The sequence below is a fragment of the Rhineura floridana genome, chromosome 10 (assembly GCF_030035675.1).
Source record: "Rhineura floridana isolate rRhiFlo1 chromosome 10, rRhiFlo1.hap2, whole genome shotgun sequence".
NCBI lineage: Eukaryota > Metazoa > Chordata > Lepidosauria > Squamata > Rhineuridae > Rhineura > Rhineura floridana.
Window position 1 is genome coordinate 60,564,778 of NC_084489.1, and position 16,814 is coordinate 60,581,591.

General features: G+C 40.7%; 1 protein-coding gene across 7 annotated transcripts in view; it reads left to right on the top strand.

Annotated features, from left to right (window-relative positions):
- Positions 1-16,814, top strand: part of PLXDC2 (plexin domain containing 2) — a 326,726-nt gene that overhangs the window by 276,406 nt on the left and 33,506 nt on the right. For all 7 annotated transcript variants that reach the window (XM_061586483.1, XM_061586489.1, XM_061586486.1 and 4 more), the window contains 3 exons: positions 5,995-6,055; positions 7,052-7,205; positions 11,468-11,506. In XM_061586483.1, the coding sequence (XP_061442467.1) occupies positions 5,995-6,055; positions 7,052-7,205; positions 11,468-11,506 (254 nt within the window). The remainder of the gene's footprint in view (positions 1-5,994; positions 6,056-7,051; positions 7,206-11,467; positions 11,507-16,814) is intronic.

Here is a 16,814-nt window from a genome sequence, read left to right on the forward strand (position 1 = left end):
TGAAATCAATGGGGCAAGTTAGTCATGTCTTAACTTAAACCTCACGAGGATTAAGCATAATTATGCTAGTTTAGATCCAATGCATGATTTATTGCCCAAACCATTATTTATGATTATGCATTATTTAACTGACTGGTGATAGTATTATTTGATGGAATAGTTATTCAAACACTTGTACTAATCCTGTATATTCATATTCAGTTTTGAACACACTGACAGAATATGCTTGCTGTTGTGTTCCAGTGGTAGAACTTGAGTATCCCAAGTCTTGGAAGAGCCAGTGAGGGTGTAATGTTTAGAGGGTCACACTAGGATAAAGGAGCCCTGAGTGCCAATCTCTGCTTAGTCATGAAACTCATTTGGAAACCAGTCACTGTCTCTCAGCCTAAACTACCCCACAGGGTGTTGTGAGGAAAAAAATAGGTATGGGGGGAAATCGTATGGCTGGCATCCTGATATCTTTGGAAAGAAGTGTGAGATAAAAGTGAAGTAAATGATTTATATATGGTAGGGATGGGGGAGAAGATCCGCTGCATTTGACTTAGTACTGGATTTCGACATAATCCGCCAATCCACTGTCTTTTCAGACTGGCATTGATTTCTTGTGGTGGGTCGCAGCTGTCATGATTTTTTTAAAAAAAATTCCTCTCCAAATTTGACATTATTGTCTCAGTAACTGACTTTCCTCTAAGCTGTTGCATTCTTAACTGCTGTCTAGGTGATAACGATCGCCATTTGCATCTATTAATCTCCTTCCAATTTTAGGCAACTATCTGCCTAATTAATATGCAAATAGAAAAAAAGGTGGAACAGTATAACTGTTTTTGTTAAAAATTGTATTACTTTTTTCGCTTGAAAAAAATTGGTGAATCAGTAATTGCAAAAGCAAATGGGAACAAAAAAAAAGGGCGGATCAGCAACGAAAGCCAGACTCTCGGAATTGGAGCAGATCAGAACTAGGCATCAAACTCTATCCCTAGTGTATATAGTATGCACAGAGCTTGGAAAAGTTACTTTTTAAAACTACAACTCCCATCTGCCCCAGCCAGCATGGCCACTGGATTGGGCTGATGGGAGCTGTAGTTCAAAAAAGTAAATTTTCCAAGCTCTGAGTATGCATGGTGAAACAGCTGCATTCACACTGCACACTTATTCCACTTTAAACAGTCATGGGTTCCCCCAAAGTATTCTGGGAACTGTAGTTTGTGAAAGATGCTGGTAGTTGTTAAGAGACACCTATTCCCCTCACAGAGCTATGATTCCCAGAGTTTCCTGGGAAGAGAGATTGATTGTTAACCACACAGGGAATGGTAGCTCTGTGAAGGGAATAGTCTCATAACAACTCTCAATACCCTTCACCAACTACACTTCCCAAGATTCTTTGTGTGGCACGATGACTGTTTAAAGTGGAAGAATAGTGGGATAAAGGTATGGTGTGAATGTGGCCTGACAAATCTGGTTGGTGTGAGAGGGTAGGCAACGAGAAAATAATTTCTTTATCAAGAAATGGAATCTTGTTTATTTTTTACTGGAACAGCAAAGTACAAGACTCTGCAAATCCATATTCCTAACTGAGAGAAGTTTAATGCCATATCACCAGTGCAGGAGAAATTAGGTAGTATTAACTTAGAGAAGCTTAAAGATGATTGATGTTATGTTTGGATGCTAATGGGAAGAACATGTGTTTGATTTGTGTAATTATGTATTGAAACATTTATTGTCTATTAGAATATTTATTAAGCTTGTTTAATGAAATAAGTATACAGAATTGTATATTACTCAAGTTTATATTTTTGTACATTTTTCATAATTAATAAAAAGTGAAATAAATAACTTTAAATCTCCTTTCTGTTCCCACTCACCCCTCATTTCAGAAACATTCTCAAGTGAATCATCCTGAACCCATGCTGTTATGCAGAACCTTCTAAAAAAATACTGGTAGTTTTTGACATCTCTCTTTTAACCACTCTAAAAAAGGAAGAAAAGATGTTTTAAAAAACGATCAGGTAGCATAGTAAATAAACACCCAGCCTTGTTCCTCTGTGCTAAAAATAGGGGCAAATGACCCCTAAAAAACCTCAAGATGTTTACTGCTTCTTTCTGTCTCTCACATTCGCCACCCTGGAATAAATATGCTCGGTTCCCTGTGGTGCCCTATCACAAGCCACTAGCCAAATCAAACCATCACCGTTATGTCTGCAAACATTTCTTACCGTCCCACTGTGGCTCCTGAAATCACATTTCTGTGTTCCATGTAAACAGAGAAGCAGAAGATCCTCTGTTTCCCCCCCCCTTTCAAATAAGGCCCTTGTTCTCATGTGTTAGAATGTGGTCTGTTAATTGCTTCACTAGGAGCAGACTTGGGTCATCCTTTGATAATGAAGTTGTTATAAAATGGCTGTGTTGACAGATGGCACAAATGGCATAACTAATCAAATCTACCATGGCGTTTTCATGGCAATGGGGAATTATCACTGTGCCAGAAAATGAAAGGCTTATTAAATGTCGTGTTCTAAGCAGGAAAAACATTGTAATGATAGCTTGCATAGTCATAATTCGGGGATGCAGCAATGATTATATGCTCCGTGACTGATGGTTCTCTGACATATGCCTCAGAAACATTTTGCAGATAGTTTCACTTAGAGCCAAAACTATCTTGCTTCTGATAAAGCAGCTTTTTACTACGGCTGTTTAGGTTCACCAGTGCATCAGGAGAAAGGTCTCTGAGGTCTCTTAAGTTCCTTAGGACAGATCACTTTTCCACATGCTTTTGTCAGGAATTATTTTAATTCCTCTCAAACAGTATGGGCATGCAGTTAATAACGATTGCTCCCTTCAGTAGTACAGAAAACTGTCTTGATTTCTACAATGGGACTTAACTCCCAGTAAGAGCATGATTGCACACTAAACTATGGTAACACTATGTGGACAGCCTCCACCCGTTCCCACTCCCAATCCTCCTCTTATGCAGGACTTTTGCTGGGTTTAGTTTCATATTCATCAAAGACTCTCAGCTGAGTGTTAGGTGTGAACCAAGTATTGTAGTTTACAAAAAGCAATGATTCATTAAACAAGCCAGCTTCATAACCCATGATTTGAAGTTGGCTTGTATTGCTAGTAACCATTGATTGCTGTAAATCATGGTCCCCAGGTTATACAAAATGCTATGCCAAGATTTTTTTGAAAGCGAAGCTAAACTCCGCAGCAATCCTCCCAGCCACATAGGAGGAGGAGATGGGGAGAACAGCGTGTAAGCTTGACACTTTGTTCAGGCTCATGGAGGTTCATTCCAGAGCTTGGAAGATTACTTTTAAAAAGGAATAAAATACAATTACTGTTACATGGCCCCAAAAAGAAATAAATTACCATTACAATTACAATTGTTCTGAAAGAAATTGATTACTTTACCGTTACTCAAAGGTAATCACTACAATTACACTTAAGTTACTTTTTTTAAAAAAACTAGAGTGCCTACAAGGTGCTGGCCTTGGCTGCTGCACACCTAAGTTGCCTAAAACAACATTAAAAAATAAACACACACACATGCAGAGGGTAGTAGAATAATTATTTTTATCCATAAGATAGCAGTGGTGGTCTCTCTGCTGGTAAGGGAGGGGGGAAGGGAGGAAAGGCCCCTACTCAGATCTTTGCACATCAAACCAAGTGCAGCCCACACACACACACTCAGCCAGCAAGCATCATCTCTCTCACTTAACCACCTCCTGGATTAAGGGACACCCACCCATGCAAACATTTTCCCCGAGATGCAAAAAAAGTTAAAACACTGCAAATGCAGCAAAATAGTCAGGGAGGGCAGAGGGCGCTTTGTGTGCCAAGTGCAAACACAGTATTCACACACACGTCATCTTTCACCTCCACAGTTCTTTGTCTGTATTCTGCTGCTGCCTCCTCCTCCTTTATCCATGTTCTTGCCCTCCGGCTACTTTCTCCCTCCACTACTTTCTTCTCCACCTCCATCCATTTTTTAAAATAATTGTTTTCTCCACTCCACCCCTCTCGCTCTCCACCTCCTCCCTCTTCACCTCAAACCCACCCACAGAACACGAGGATTTTGGCATCTTCATTAGTAAAAGTATGTGCCTTACTTTGAATGGCGTAGCTGCTGATTAGTGACTTCTGCTGTGCAATTAAGTGTGTGGTGCAGTCTCCCCTTAGTTATGTCAGTTCAGGGTGGGGTCCTGGGCAAGATCCTTTGAGTAATGCCCCTTGTCTTGTAGCTGCAAATGTGAGTGAAAAACATTTTGCATATTAAGAATGCTAGAGAAATGTTTCCTAATAGCTGATAAAGGGCATGATACCATTTGCATCCTGTATACTAATAATGTTCTCCAAGTGCTGATCCTTGTGTAGTCAAAAGGGTTGCATCCATGCACAAGAGGGAGGTATCAGTAGCCTTGAGAGCATCCCAAAGTATGCACAAGTATGAAAAAAAGCCTAAGAAGGGGGGGAATCCCCAAACCACTCAGTGAGTAGTGAGCATGCTCAGCAGCTACAAAATACTGAGGCTGCGTACACAGCACATGACTTCCCCTAAACAATCCTGAGACTAGCTTATCCTCACAGAGGTACAGTTCCCAGCACCCTTAACAAACTACAGTACTTTGGGGGAATTCATGTGCTTTAAATGTGTTTTCAAATGTACAGCATGTATGCAGCCCAAACTGGGGAATGGAATGGAATTGAGTATCCTGGAAAAGGGCATGGCTTCCTGGCCGGAATCCTGAGCAGCAACACTCCACACTGCAACATATTATTGCAGGTCCTAACCTGATGTTTTAAAGATTACACCTTCCCATAGGAACCTGTTCCATGTTCCCTTAGTATCACAGATGTGGCATGTGACCACAGAAGATGGGGCATTTTCAGGTTGTGGAATGGCCTCCTGAAAGAGTCCTGCCTCTGTTCCAACAAGCCTTTGGGAGTTATGATTCTGAAATTAATGCATTATGTCATCCAGCTGTGGTTTGTATGCTGTTTGAGGGTTCTTGATAAGATGATATATTTTATTTTGTTATCTTGCTTGAGGATCTCCAACTAAAAAGTGTGGTATAAATTATTTTATATAAACAAAATACATGAATGTATTTTTGTTTTTTTTAAAAAAACTATAGGTGTCAAATACTTTCTTCTCTCAAAATAGTGCTGGTTTGATCTCTGTATTTACGCAACATCTTGCATATAAATTGAGCGGGATTACTCAATATCTTCTTGTCTAATAGGTTGCATTGTTGCCGCATGTTCCAGTCTAAGATCCAAAGCCATCTTAAAAACATTTATGATCATTCTTGAGCAGTTGGACACTCCATGAGAACAATTAAAGCATAATTCTAGCAGTTGCTTTGAAAACATGCTCATTATATATCATATATTAAAATTTGGTGAGAGCCTAATTAATTTTTTGTTAATTAGGGTAAAGGTTTATGAGCATTCCAACTCTTTGCAATGAAAAATGAAAGTTCAAGGAAAGAATGTCTTCAAAGTTGCTTTTGAGACTGTTTTGGATTTGTTCTTGCCTGAAACCTGGCATGCACTGATCAGACATTTGTGGATGCCTTGATATATCTGATTGCCTCAAATGATGAAACAAAGCCGTAGTGCCTGGTACAGTGTGTTCTTTGTAGTATGACATTATACAAAATGAAGGAAAAATACTGGACAGAATAAATTAAATTGGCTTAAATCCATAGGCTTGAGATCAATCTCCTACTGCATAGTACAATGAAACAATTAACTATCCATAGCAAAAAAACGCTGACAAATCAAATTGTCTAATCGTGAAAATTAGTTCCTTATGAAAAGCATTAATCGTTGTGACTCAGAAGACCATCTCAAATGAAGTGAATATTCTGTTGATTGTACAGGTTTAACAGTAAAAGACTTAATTACTTTTTCTTCCTCCCCCTTCCCTCTTTATCCAACCAATCTATTTTTCATTTGCATCTGGATCATTATAATCCTTTCCACCATTTAAAGATGTTCCAGTGGATTTGATCGTCACCGGCAAGACTGGGTAGATGGTGGATGCCCTGAAGAGGTAATATTTGGACATCCTATATTTATGATTCTTTTGTGAACAATTGGGACCAAAATAAATTAATAAAACTGAAACTACGGCCCTGATCCAGAGATTAGGTTTCCTCCACTAACCAGTGTTGAAAGAGGAATTTCTAGAATCAGCTCCACGTGGAGATAATTAAAGTTGTCATTTGAACATCTGTTCCTGATACTGATTACAAGTGTGTATGGATACTGAATCCAGAAGTATTATCCATGCATGAACACCCTTTTTTATACATTGATCGACCTTGTTGTGTTAGAATGGATGCTAGAATAGCTGTTAATGACATTTTAAAACTTAAAAAAGAAAATTTAGCAATGTTAGCTTTTATTAGTTATGCATAGTGTGAAAGAACTACGAAAGGTACTATACATTCTGGATAATATGCTTTAGTGCCAAGGCCCTAGCTTGTCCATTAATTTGTAGATATTGATGGTTTTGTATGTTATCTAGGTCATACTGGGGACAAACCTGTTTACAGTGCAGAATCTCAGCTTTGGATCACATGATGGATCAATAATGCCGAGCAGGAGTAGCGAACATGGGACTCTAAATATGCTGTTGGACTACAGCTCCTATCAGCCCCAGGCAGCACAGCCAATGCTCAGAAATGGTGGGAATTGTAGTCCAACAGCCACTGATGTAGCATTTGGGGGGGGTATGACTGAAATGTGTACCTCACCCTTCAATAGCAAATCAGCATTCCCAACATGGCTGGGCCATGTTTGAGCATGCGCAGAGAGCCTTCTATCTCACCACTTAGTTACTGCAATCTATACTCACCAGTCTTAGAGATCTCAGCACTGCCCCCAGAGAGTATTCTGTCTTGGTTGTTTTTAAAATTCTTGATTTAAGGTTTGCATTTTCATTCACTCTGCTCCGACACTTTGTGTTTGTTTTAGATGTCTGTAGATCAGAGACAAATTGAGAACCAATTTTCTCCTTTCTTGTTTTTGTTTTTTCCCTCTGTAGTCTAAAGATAAGATTTGTGAGAAGAGTGTAGACACAACTCAAATGCCTCCTCACACCACCATTGCACTCCAGCAGACTACAATGCGATTCAGAGTTCTAGCCACTACCAAAGGAGCCACAGCATCCCATCTACCAACTAGCCTCCCCACAGAAGGTAATGTAAACTGGAAGGCATTATCTATCATGCTAAGCTTCTTAGGACAAAATATCACATGGCATCTGTGCATTTGGGAGAAGTAATTATTGCATAATTATTATTATTGAAAGACACTATATGCCAAGGGCGGAGAACCTCAAACCCAAGGGCCAAATGTGGCATTCCAGCCTCTCTATCAGGCCCTCAGAACTCTCCATAAGCTACAACTCTCAGCAGCTGCACTTTGCACCCACCTTGAGTGTTTCTGCCTGGCAGAACTGTGTCCTTGAACTATGATAAAGCCTGTTGCTTGCCTGGATGAAGGCTAGAAGAGAATGTGTGAGTGTAGGTAAAACTAACCTACAGTCATTGCTCCTGCCAGTGGCATGTGGCCCTTGGAAGGTTGGCCAGAAGAGAATTTGGCCCTCGGTCTGAAAAATGTTCCCCCACCCCTACTATAGACTAAAAGGTATTTTTTTAAAAAAAATTAAAAAACAGTTTCCTTAACTGTGGACAAAAAAATTGAATTCAGACCTTAATTTGTGCTGACGTTCCAGTTAAATAGCACTAAGACAGTTGTACAAAGGAAGAATGCTACATAGCTTGATGTGAACATTGAGTGGACATTTTGGAGTCATTAAGGAGAGGTTCTATGCTCTCTGGTAGGGTACTGATGGTTCATAGGATGCTACCCATGGGTGGAAATGAAAGTCCATGGGTGGAAAGGGAGATCTGCCACCTAACACTTCCCCAGTACAGTAGCAGGAAACTCCTTTGCTGTTGCATTGGCAGTGCTCCACCTGTGGTAGGCCAGAAATTGGTCATTTGGTGGCAAGGGTGCCTAGATCTACATAATCCCAAACTCTCTTGTTACCCTGACAACAACAACACCCCCCTCCAAAAAAAGGGCCTCGAAATATGTCAGCCCTGGAGTTGGTATAGTAAATTGTAGCAACCGAAGGGTAATGAAAGGGTTAAGTGCCGCCTTGGGCTTCTACTGGGAGGAAGGGTGGGATATAAATTTAATAAAGAAATAAAATAAAGAAATAAAGTGTTGGGTTGGGGAAATGGTATCTGTCCACACCCCTTCTGACCCAGGCACATCAAGTCAGTAGGGCGTAGGAAGTGATGGTAGCTCTACAGGAGAGCTGGATCTCCCCTCCACACACATACATACCTCAGTAGGTATTGTATTGGGGAACATGGATTTGGGAACACCCAGCATTCAAAATGTGGCTTTCAAATACCCTGAAAAAATACATCTTGCAAAAGACTCCTATAAACAATGTAATGGGAGAAATCATCACTATGTCTAATCGACAGAGATAAATGTGTGTTGCAGCCAAACTCTATAGCCTTCTATACTTTATATCAGTGGCTTTCACACTATATTTCAGGGACCTCTAGGTATCCTCAGGGAGAGCACTAATGGTGGGCAAGCATCGCAGAAAGACAGGTTGCTCACCACTACCAGATGTGCCAGGCAATGGGAAGCTACACAGAACCAGTGAGTTATTCTGGGGGGAATTCTCAATGTGCATGAAGCAACAGTGAGGCCCATCAGAGGTAGCCACTACTCTACATAAAATTAGTGTGCAACTGAAGACATGCTTCCAAATCCTCTGCAATGTGCAGGGAATTCCATGGTCTCCGAAGATTGGGCATTTGAAAAACACCACTTTATCTTATTTGACTTGGGATGATTCAAATGCAGTCATTTGGGAGAAATTTGAATACAGCTCCAGTATTCATGAGATGGTACTTAAGCACAGTTTATTAACCGTAGGGGGTTTTGTTGTTATTCTGTTTAGTAACTTTATGCTTTCTGTTTCTTAGAAGAGAATATTAAATGTTCTTAATTTTGGTCAATGCTGCACAGAATATTAATGCTATTTCAGTGAAAGGGAAAGAAATTTATACTGGCAAGATGTTGGATAGTTATTGTCCTGCCCAAACTCGAAGAACTCAGACTCAGACACGGCTGTGTTTTTTTCTTGTGTTGTAGTAAGAAACCGATTCATTTCAGGGCGCTTCATGAATCTACCTACAGCTTCTCAGTACTCACCATCTCTCTAGGACTAACTAGGCACTACTTTGTGGCATTAAGACATTGACTCAGCAACTACTCCCCCCTCCCAACTCAGCTTAAGTGAGGCTGGGTGAGCACCCTGCCTGCATGTGCTAACTATCACTGTTGGGAACGCGCCTGTAGGCGAAGACTCTGCCTCAGCTGTGTCTGTTGAATCTCCCGCCGCATTCCCCTCCTGGCGTGAGGCATGGGCAGAGCCTCCGTCTATGTTCTATCTTCCCCCTCTAAAGGAGGGAGGCTGCTTGCTGGCAGCAGGGAGAGGGGAAGCATCTGGCTGGGAGCCAACCGACTGGTCAGATTGGCTCTCCACAGGGACGTCTAGAGGTGCAGGGATTGAGCTGTCAAAGTCTGGAGCTGGGGCGCCCCCTGAGTCCAATTCCCTGCTCAGCCCCTCCCTAGCTTGAACATCCCACTCTGCGTCCTCCCCCTCCTCATCTTCATCCTCGTCCATCCACCCCCTCCCAGCAGGGCTCACAACAGTTATAATATGGTCATTATGGACAAGATTCTGTCAACAGCATTTCACGGTACTAAGAGACACAAAGGGTAAGGTTTACAATCCCCTGGAGATATTACCAAGTGGATATCTTCTAATGCAAAGGACTATCTTTCAGTGCAGCAACACTGAAACTTTAATTCTCAGTACACCTCTGCTAATCATGCTCCTGGCCCCTCAAATTGACAAGTAATAGCAGAAGTAACAGTTTAAAACTGGAGGCTTGTATATGGAAAGAATATATATATGTAAAAATATGTTGCCAAAGGATAGCTGAGTCCTGAGGATCTCAAGTGATCCTATAAAACTCATATAAATAAAAATATACTTAAAAGATTAATATTATCTGCGAGTAAGATAAAAGTCCTTTTACAAAGTGTGGACCAGATCTGGATAGTTGGTTGTCCTATTGTTTCCCCCACCACCATCACAATATGTGATGCTATATAGAGTTGTGTTGTGTTTTTACTCATAAAAAGTTTGGGAGCAAAAAGGAATATTTTAGGGGGTGCAAAATGCATACCAATGCCCACCTCTCAGTATTTTATTTTTCTTTGACAGCTGTTTGCAGCTCCTGAGTTTCCCTCTGCTGCTTTTTCAGTTCAGTTTTCTCTCTCATGATGAGGTCCTAGCCAGTCAGGAAACACATTGTGAGGAAGGTGATGGCATGATGTTAAGTACATTTGATACATAGTATTGTCACTTGGTGGAAATAAATTGCTCAGGGAGGGAAGGAACTTAACCCAGTGTTGCTGAGGCAACTGGATAATGCTGCCTGACTTCTATGCATTACTGGAGCAGTTCCGTTGCTCACTCTCATAGCATAATATGGCAAAACAAAGAGTATATCTGAATTGCCTCAGCAATAAGGGCTGCATCGCCCAACTTACTACATTACATAACAAGGGTGGGCAGACAAGGAGTGTCACCTTTTCCCTTATCAACACAGAGGTTTCTTATCCTATCCCACACCATGGGAAAACACTTTCACCCCTGCTCATATCCTCCCCCCTCCCACAAATCACCAAAAAGGAACTCATTTTTTTGAAGGACAAGAGTGCAATTCCCATTTCAGCTCACCTCTACTGCCTTGGTATATTAGTTTCTGTTTCTTCATACTGTGGTATAATTCAAAGACTCTTCATATCATTGGGGGAGGGGGCAGGAATCTCATCAATCTCTTTGTGTGTAGTTTCAGGCCCAAATAGAGATTTCCCATAATAGTCAGCAATATAAGGATTCATCATAGTTTTATGATGGTACAGAACAGGGATAGCAAACATGCTGATCTCTAGATGTTGTTGGACTTCAACTCCCGTAAGTCCCAACCAGCATGGCCAATGATCAAGAATGATGGGAGTTGTAGTCAAGTAGCATCAGGAGGGCACCACTCTTCTAATGATGAGAATCCCTAGCTGCTTCATAGAACTAGAGCAAATCAAGATTGCAAAGCCATTTTAAAATTACTCTATATTTGAAGTGCAGAAGTACTCCAAAATTATTGATGTGTATATCTTATTGTGAATGAGACAAACAGCATCCAATATTTATTTATTATTTGATTTATATCCCACCCTTCCTCCCAGTAGGAGCCCAATAGGTAACATGGAAATCATAACAATCACAAATAAAGCATTTATATCAGATCCTTATGTAAGGTTCCTTGCTCTAATAGCTTTGAATTTCTTTTTCTAGATGATACCAAGATAGCTCTACATCTAAAAGATAATGGAGGTAAGAGCAGCTATTCTTTGTGTTCAAATAATGTCAACTACATTCCATAGAACCACATCAATCTGTCTCAGAGAAAGCCTTGTCCTAGACCTACAGGAGAATGCACTTATCCATTCGTCCATGCCACAATACTGTGGAAGACATTCTGAGATATTATGGAGTACAATAAATTGACATTATTAAATACATAATTCCTTTTCCCAACTAGCCAAACATCTTTGAGATTGGTTATTATACAGCCACAAGAGTGGCTGTATACTATAGCCAGCATGGATTTTTCGCATTCTGCAATGTTAAATTGAAAATACCCCATGCCATTTTGATGCTTCCCATAAGTTCATTTCAAAACAAAACCATACAAAACTTTCCTGAACTCAGAACCACTTTCTTAACAACCCTCTAAACTTTCATGGCAATACACAAAACAGTCAGAGAGAATCGAGAGGTCAAAGTGTAAAAAGAGAGAGAGAAAAAACATCCCTTTTGGACTTTTTTCTGTCAGAGTTCTCATAAAAATCAGCCATGTTCACAGAGCACCTGTAAACCTATTGCTGACCTTGCCCCATACTCTGACCTTCATCTTCTGCAGTTTAAAAGTTAAAAAAATGCCTGGCTGATTTTTAATTAATTTAAGAAATTTAGCATTGGAGACATTGATAAGTGCGGGCATGTTCAGTAAGAACCAACTGTCAGTGTTCTAAAAGCCAGACTCACAGCTGCTTGACTTGGCTAATCAGGGGGCCACACCCACACCAGACCTGTATTTCACTTGAGATAGTCATGGCTTACCCCGAAGTATCCTGGGAAGTGTCATTTGTGAAGGGTGCTGAGAGGAGACTCCAATTCCCCTGACAGAGCTCCACTGGCCAGATTGGTTTAACAGTCAGCTGCTCTGATTGAAGCTCTGTGAGGGGGTCAGTGCCTCTCTTAGCAACTCTCGGCACCCTTCACTAACCACACCTCCCTGGATGTGGCCAGTGACAGCTTTGGTTTAAATTTGGGTGGGAGGCTACATGTGCCTGCTGTAGAATAAAAATGTGGGGGAAACACTGAAAAATGATACTGTTCACAATGTTTTCCTTTTGGAAAGGAAAGGGGCTTCCCCTCTGCTCAGTGCCGACCCACCTCTTCCCTTCTCCTTCCCCTCCCCCTTCCTCCCTCCCCTCCCTGGTTCTCTCCCAGGTCAGTTTCACCTATCCTAAGCATGATTGCACAGGAGTAAATCCCATTGAACTAAATATGCATCCCAATGATCAAACCTGCCCTCCCCTCTTCCTCCCTCCCATCAGATCCCTTTTGCCCCTTCCCCTTCCTTCACTCCTCCCTCCTCTTCCAATTCCCTCCTTCCCCCTCCTCCACCTTCCGCTCCCCTCTCCCCCTCCCCCATGTTAACTTTTACCTATCCAAACTATGACTGCATGAGAGTAAATCCCATTGAACTCAACAAGCATGCAAATGATCAGACCTGCCTTTCCCCTCCTTCTCCTCTCCCTTCCTCCTCCCTTCTTCCCCCTCCCCTCTTCCTTCTTCCTCCTCCCTTGCCCACTCCAGCCCTCCATCCCTCCCTCTTCTTCTCCCCCCCAGTCATTTTTACATATGCTTACCATGATTGCATGGGAGTAAATAAACATGCAAATGATCAAACCTGCCCTCCTCCTCCCCTCTGCCTTTCCTCCTCTTCCCCTATGCCTGCGCTTCCTCCTCCATCCCTCCCCATCCCCTGTGGTCAGTTTCACTTATCCTAAGCATGATTGCAGGGGAGTAAATCCCATTGAACTCAATAAGTATGCAAATGATCTATCCATTCTCAGCAATCTTGCACAGGATCCCATTTCTTACCTCCCAGTTTAAAAAGCAGAGAAATTCATTAATAGGCAAAAAAAATGCTTGCGGTTGAAGAACATACAGCCAACAGATATTTCTATCAAACTTTAAAAAGCAAGGAAATTGGGCAGTTATAGTGAATGCCCCAGGGGAGCAGGAGACCTGACCTCCTCTCTGAAATATTGTACTGCCCTACAAATTTGTCAAAATGCAAACACAATTTGGGTTGGTCTTTCAAAGTTCAATCCATTTCCTGTGTAGCTTGGAAGAATTTGGTAACGTGCCTCTGACATATGGGGAGTGGTGGCAACACCTGCAATCAGCCCAAATAACAGAATCAAGACATGTGCTGTGCTGATCTTGTTTTAGCAGGGAGGAAGCAACAATATTAAGAAAGTTGATATAGTTCAGATAGTCACTGTAAATATGTTTGATTTACTTTGCAATTTTAGTGAACTTTCCTATAGAAAATCATTTTCTTTTGCTTCTGTTTCTGTATGTGAAGTACAGCAACACTTTGCAACACTAAAAAAAAAGCTCCAAAAAGAGTTATGGAATAATGGCACTGACTATTCTGCAGAATAGTCTGCAGTGGGCATGAGGAGTGTCTCAGTTTGCACAAGATAAAATAGTGGGAGGTGAAATATATTCTAGCAAAATTCTAGGTGTGCTCTATGTTCTTGATTGACCATGCCCACCTTTCTTTAAATGGAATGGTTTACACATAGCAGGCTGAAAACATGCATCTTGGGCAGGCCAAGTTTATTTTTTCCAACAGCTAGATTCATTGCTTTTAAGTAGTAAGATATTGTAATCAGTCTGATTTTACATCAAACTGCAGTTTCAGATTAAACTGAAATAGAAATAAAACATAATCACCAGTCTGAAACACAAAAGAGGCCGTCTTTACCATCATATGACATTGACCAATAAAAAGGCTTTGAAATTAATAAAAATAAATTTGACACAGATTTCTAGGATGAATAATGAGAGAAATATAATTTTCTAGGTTAGATTCTCTGTAGAAACAGTAGTAACACAGAAAAGAAGCAAAGTAAGAAGAACACCAACAAACATACAAAATGTAATTCTCCATCTTTGGAGACGGCAGGTGTTGCCATCACTCCCCAAATGCTCAGAGGCATGTTACCAAATTCTTCCAAGCTACACAGGAAGTGGATAGTACTGTGAAAGACCAACCCAAATTATGTTTGCATTTTTACAAATTTGTAGGGCAGCACAGTATCTCAGAGAAGAGGTCAGGTCTCCTGCTCCCCTGGGGCATTCACTATAGTTGCCCAATTTACCTGCTTTTTAAAGTTTGATAAAAATATCTGTTGGCTATAGATAAGTTCTTAAATCACAATGGGTATTTTTGCCTGTTGAAATGGAAATGGACTGCCTTCAAGTCGATTCCAACTTATGGCGACCCTATGAATAGGGTTTTCATGGTAAGCAGTATTCAGAGGTGGATAACCATTGCCTTCCTCTGAGGCTCAGAGGCAGTGACTGGCCCACGGTCACGAGTGAGCTTCATGGCTGTTAGTGAATAGAATATATATCCTGCCTTGCCTAACTAGAAAAACAAACATAGTCATCTGTTAATATCAAAATACCAGTTTGCTAAAGGCAAAAACATTCTTACAGATAAAAGAAACAGTGATAAAAAGTGATAAAATTTTGTCACTCCTAACCATCATGATTTTATATTTTATGCACTCATATCTTGGCCTAGGCCAGGGATGGGGATCCTAGGGCCTTCCAGATGTTGTTGAACTACAGCTCCCATCAGCCCCAGCTAGCAGCCCATTGATCAGAGATTATGGGACTTTGAGTCCCACAGTATCTGGAGAGCTACAGGTTTCTCACCCCCTGACCTAGTCTTAGATCTGATGGATTCATAAAGGTCAGACTTCTGTGTACCACAGTCAAACTTTATTCATCTTTCTCCAGTTCTCCGTTAGGCTGACCACTGTCTTTTAAGTCTCCATCTCATCTGAAGTAGTTTGCCAATGCATTTCATATTCTTGCAATAAAAGTCCACAGAATTTCAATGCACATTATAACAAATATCACAAAAGTAAATGCACTACTTGTTCTATGTAATTCACAGTTGACCCACACAATTTTTGTGACAAGGCAAACTGTTGTGATACTTCAGAGCTCTTCATCTTACGTATGTTGCACACCCCTCCCCTAAAATTAAGAGTGCACTGCATGTGTGTATATGATCACAGAGGTTGATAATCTCCATTTCTGATCTGACTATTCATGCATGTGTCTCTGATGTTCCAAGTACAAAACATATTTCACTTGCCAGCTACTTGTGCTTCCAGTACGTATCAGCCTAGGCAGGGAGGAAAGTACTACATTGCTCAACTCCTGGAATTATGGAGGAAAGTCTGGGCAAAATAATAATGTCAATCAGCCAACAACCAGCTCACCACCACCACGTCCATATTGATGCATTGTAGCTCTTTCATCGGTCACACACAATTGGTTTTGTGTTTCAGAACTTCCGGGATGCTTTAGGAATTAATCATTTCCCCCAACTCATTCTTTCATTTCTTTTGTTTGTCATTATTTATTTTCTAAGTCCTGTTGCTTGTGTTGTGCTAGTACACATGCTTCAGAAATGTTCTTTTTCCTCCCCAAAGACAGAGCAAATCAGTCCTTAATTGCTTCTCATCTGCGCTAAGTTTCCAACATGTTTCACAGCAAAGGTCAGAGTGTTCAGCACTCAGCATGTCCTGATTGTTGCTTTCCAAGCCTAAAAGAGATTGTGCTGTATGCAATTTACAATATTGGAAAACAATGTCATTTTTTATTTTCTTTTTTAAAAAACAAAACGAAAACAGAACAGCAATAGATCTTTTCCTGCTTGGGATACCTATTACATACTTTTGTCTACCCAAAAAAAGAAATCACAGCACAGCAAGCTAAGTACATACAATAATATATGGGAACACAGACAAATTTCTGAGGATTTCCCCAGCCTCTGCTGTTGCCTGAAGCATTTGGACAAAAGGGTTGTTTCGTTTACCTCCAATACTGACCTGTTCAACTGTACATTATACAACATGGAAGTCCAAGTCTATGATTGTCAACCTCTCATGATTATTATTATTATCATCATGGAACTCTGCTTAGAAGCACTTGATTTCTTCTCCCATTTAAGTTAGTCTTTATTTGGCTTATTACCTTGGAAAAGTATACAACCTAACTTTTCACTAAACATCCGTGGGCCACTTTGGCATTAAAGGTCTTTGATTTTAAAAGCAGACACCAGCAGATGAGCAGATTATGTAGAGAGCCACTATGCTTGGGCTGTTTGTTTTTTTCCCCTGCTGCTTGAAACAAAAAATGAGGAAGAAGAACCAGCCTTCAAAGTAACAGGATTTCTCATCCAAATGCTAACCACTAGCTTTTAAATTGAGAGATTTGCTCATGATACATCTTCAATTATGCACTGCATTTTATCATA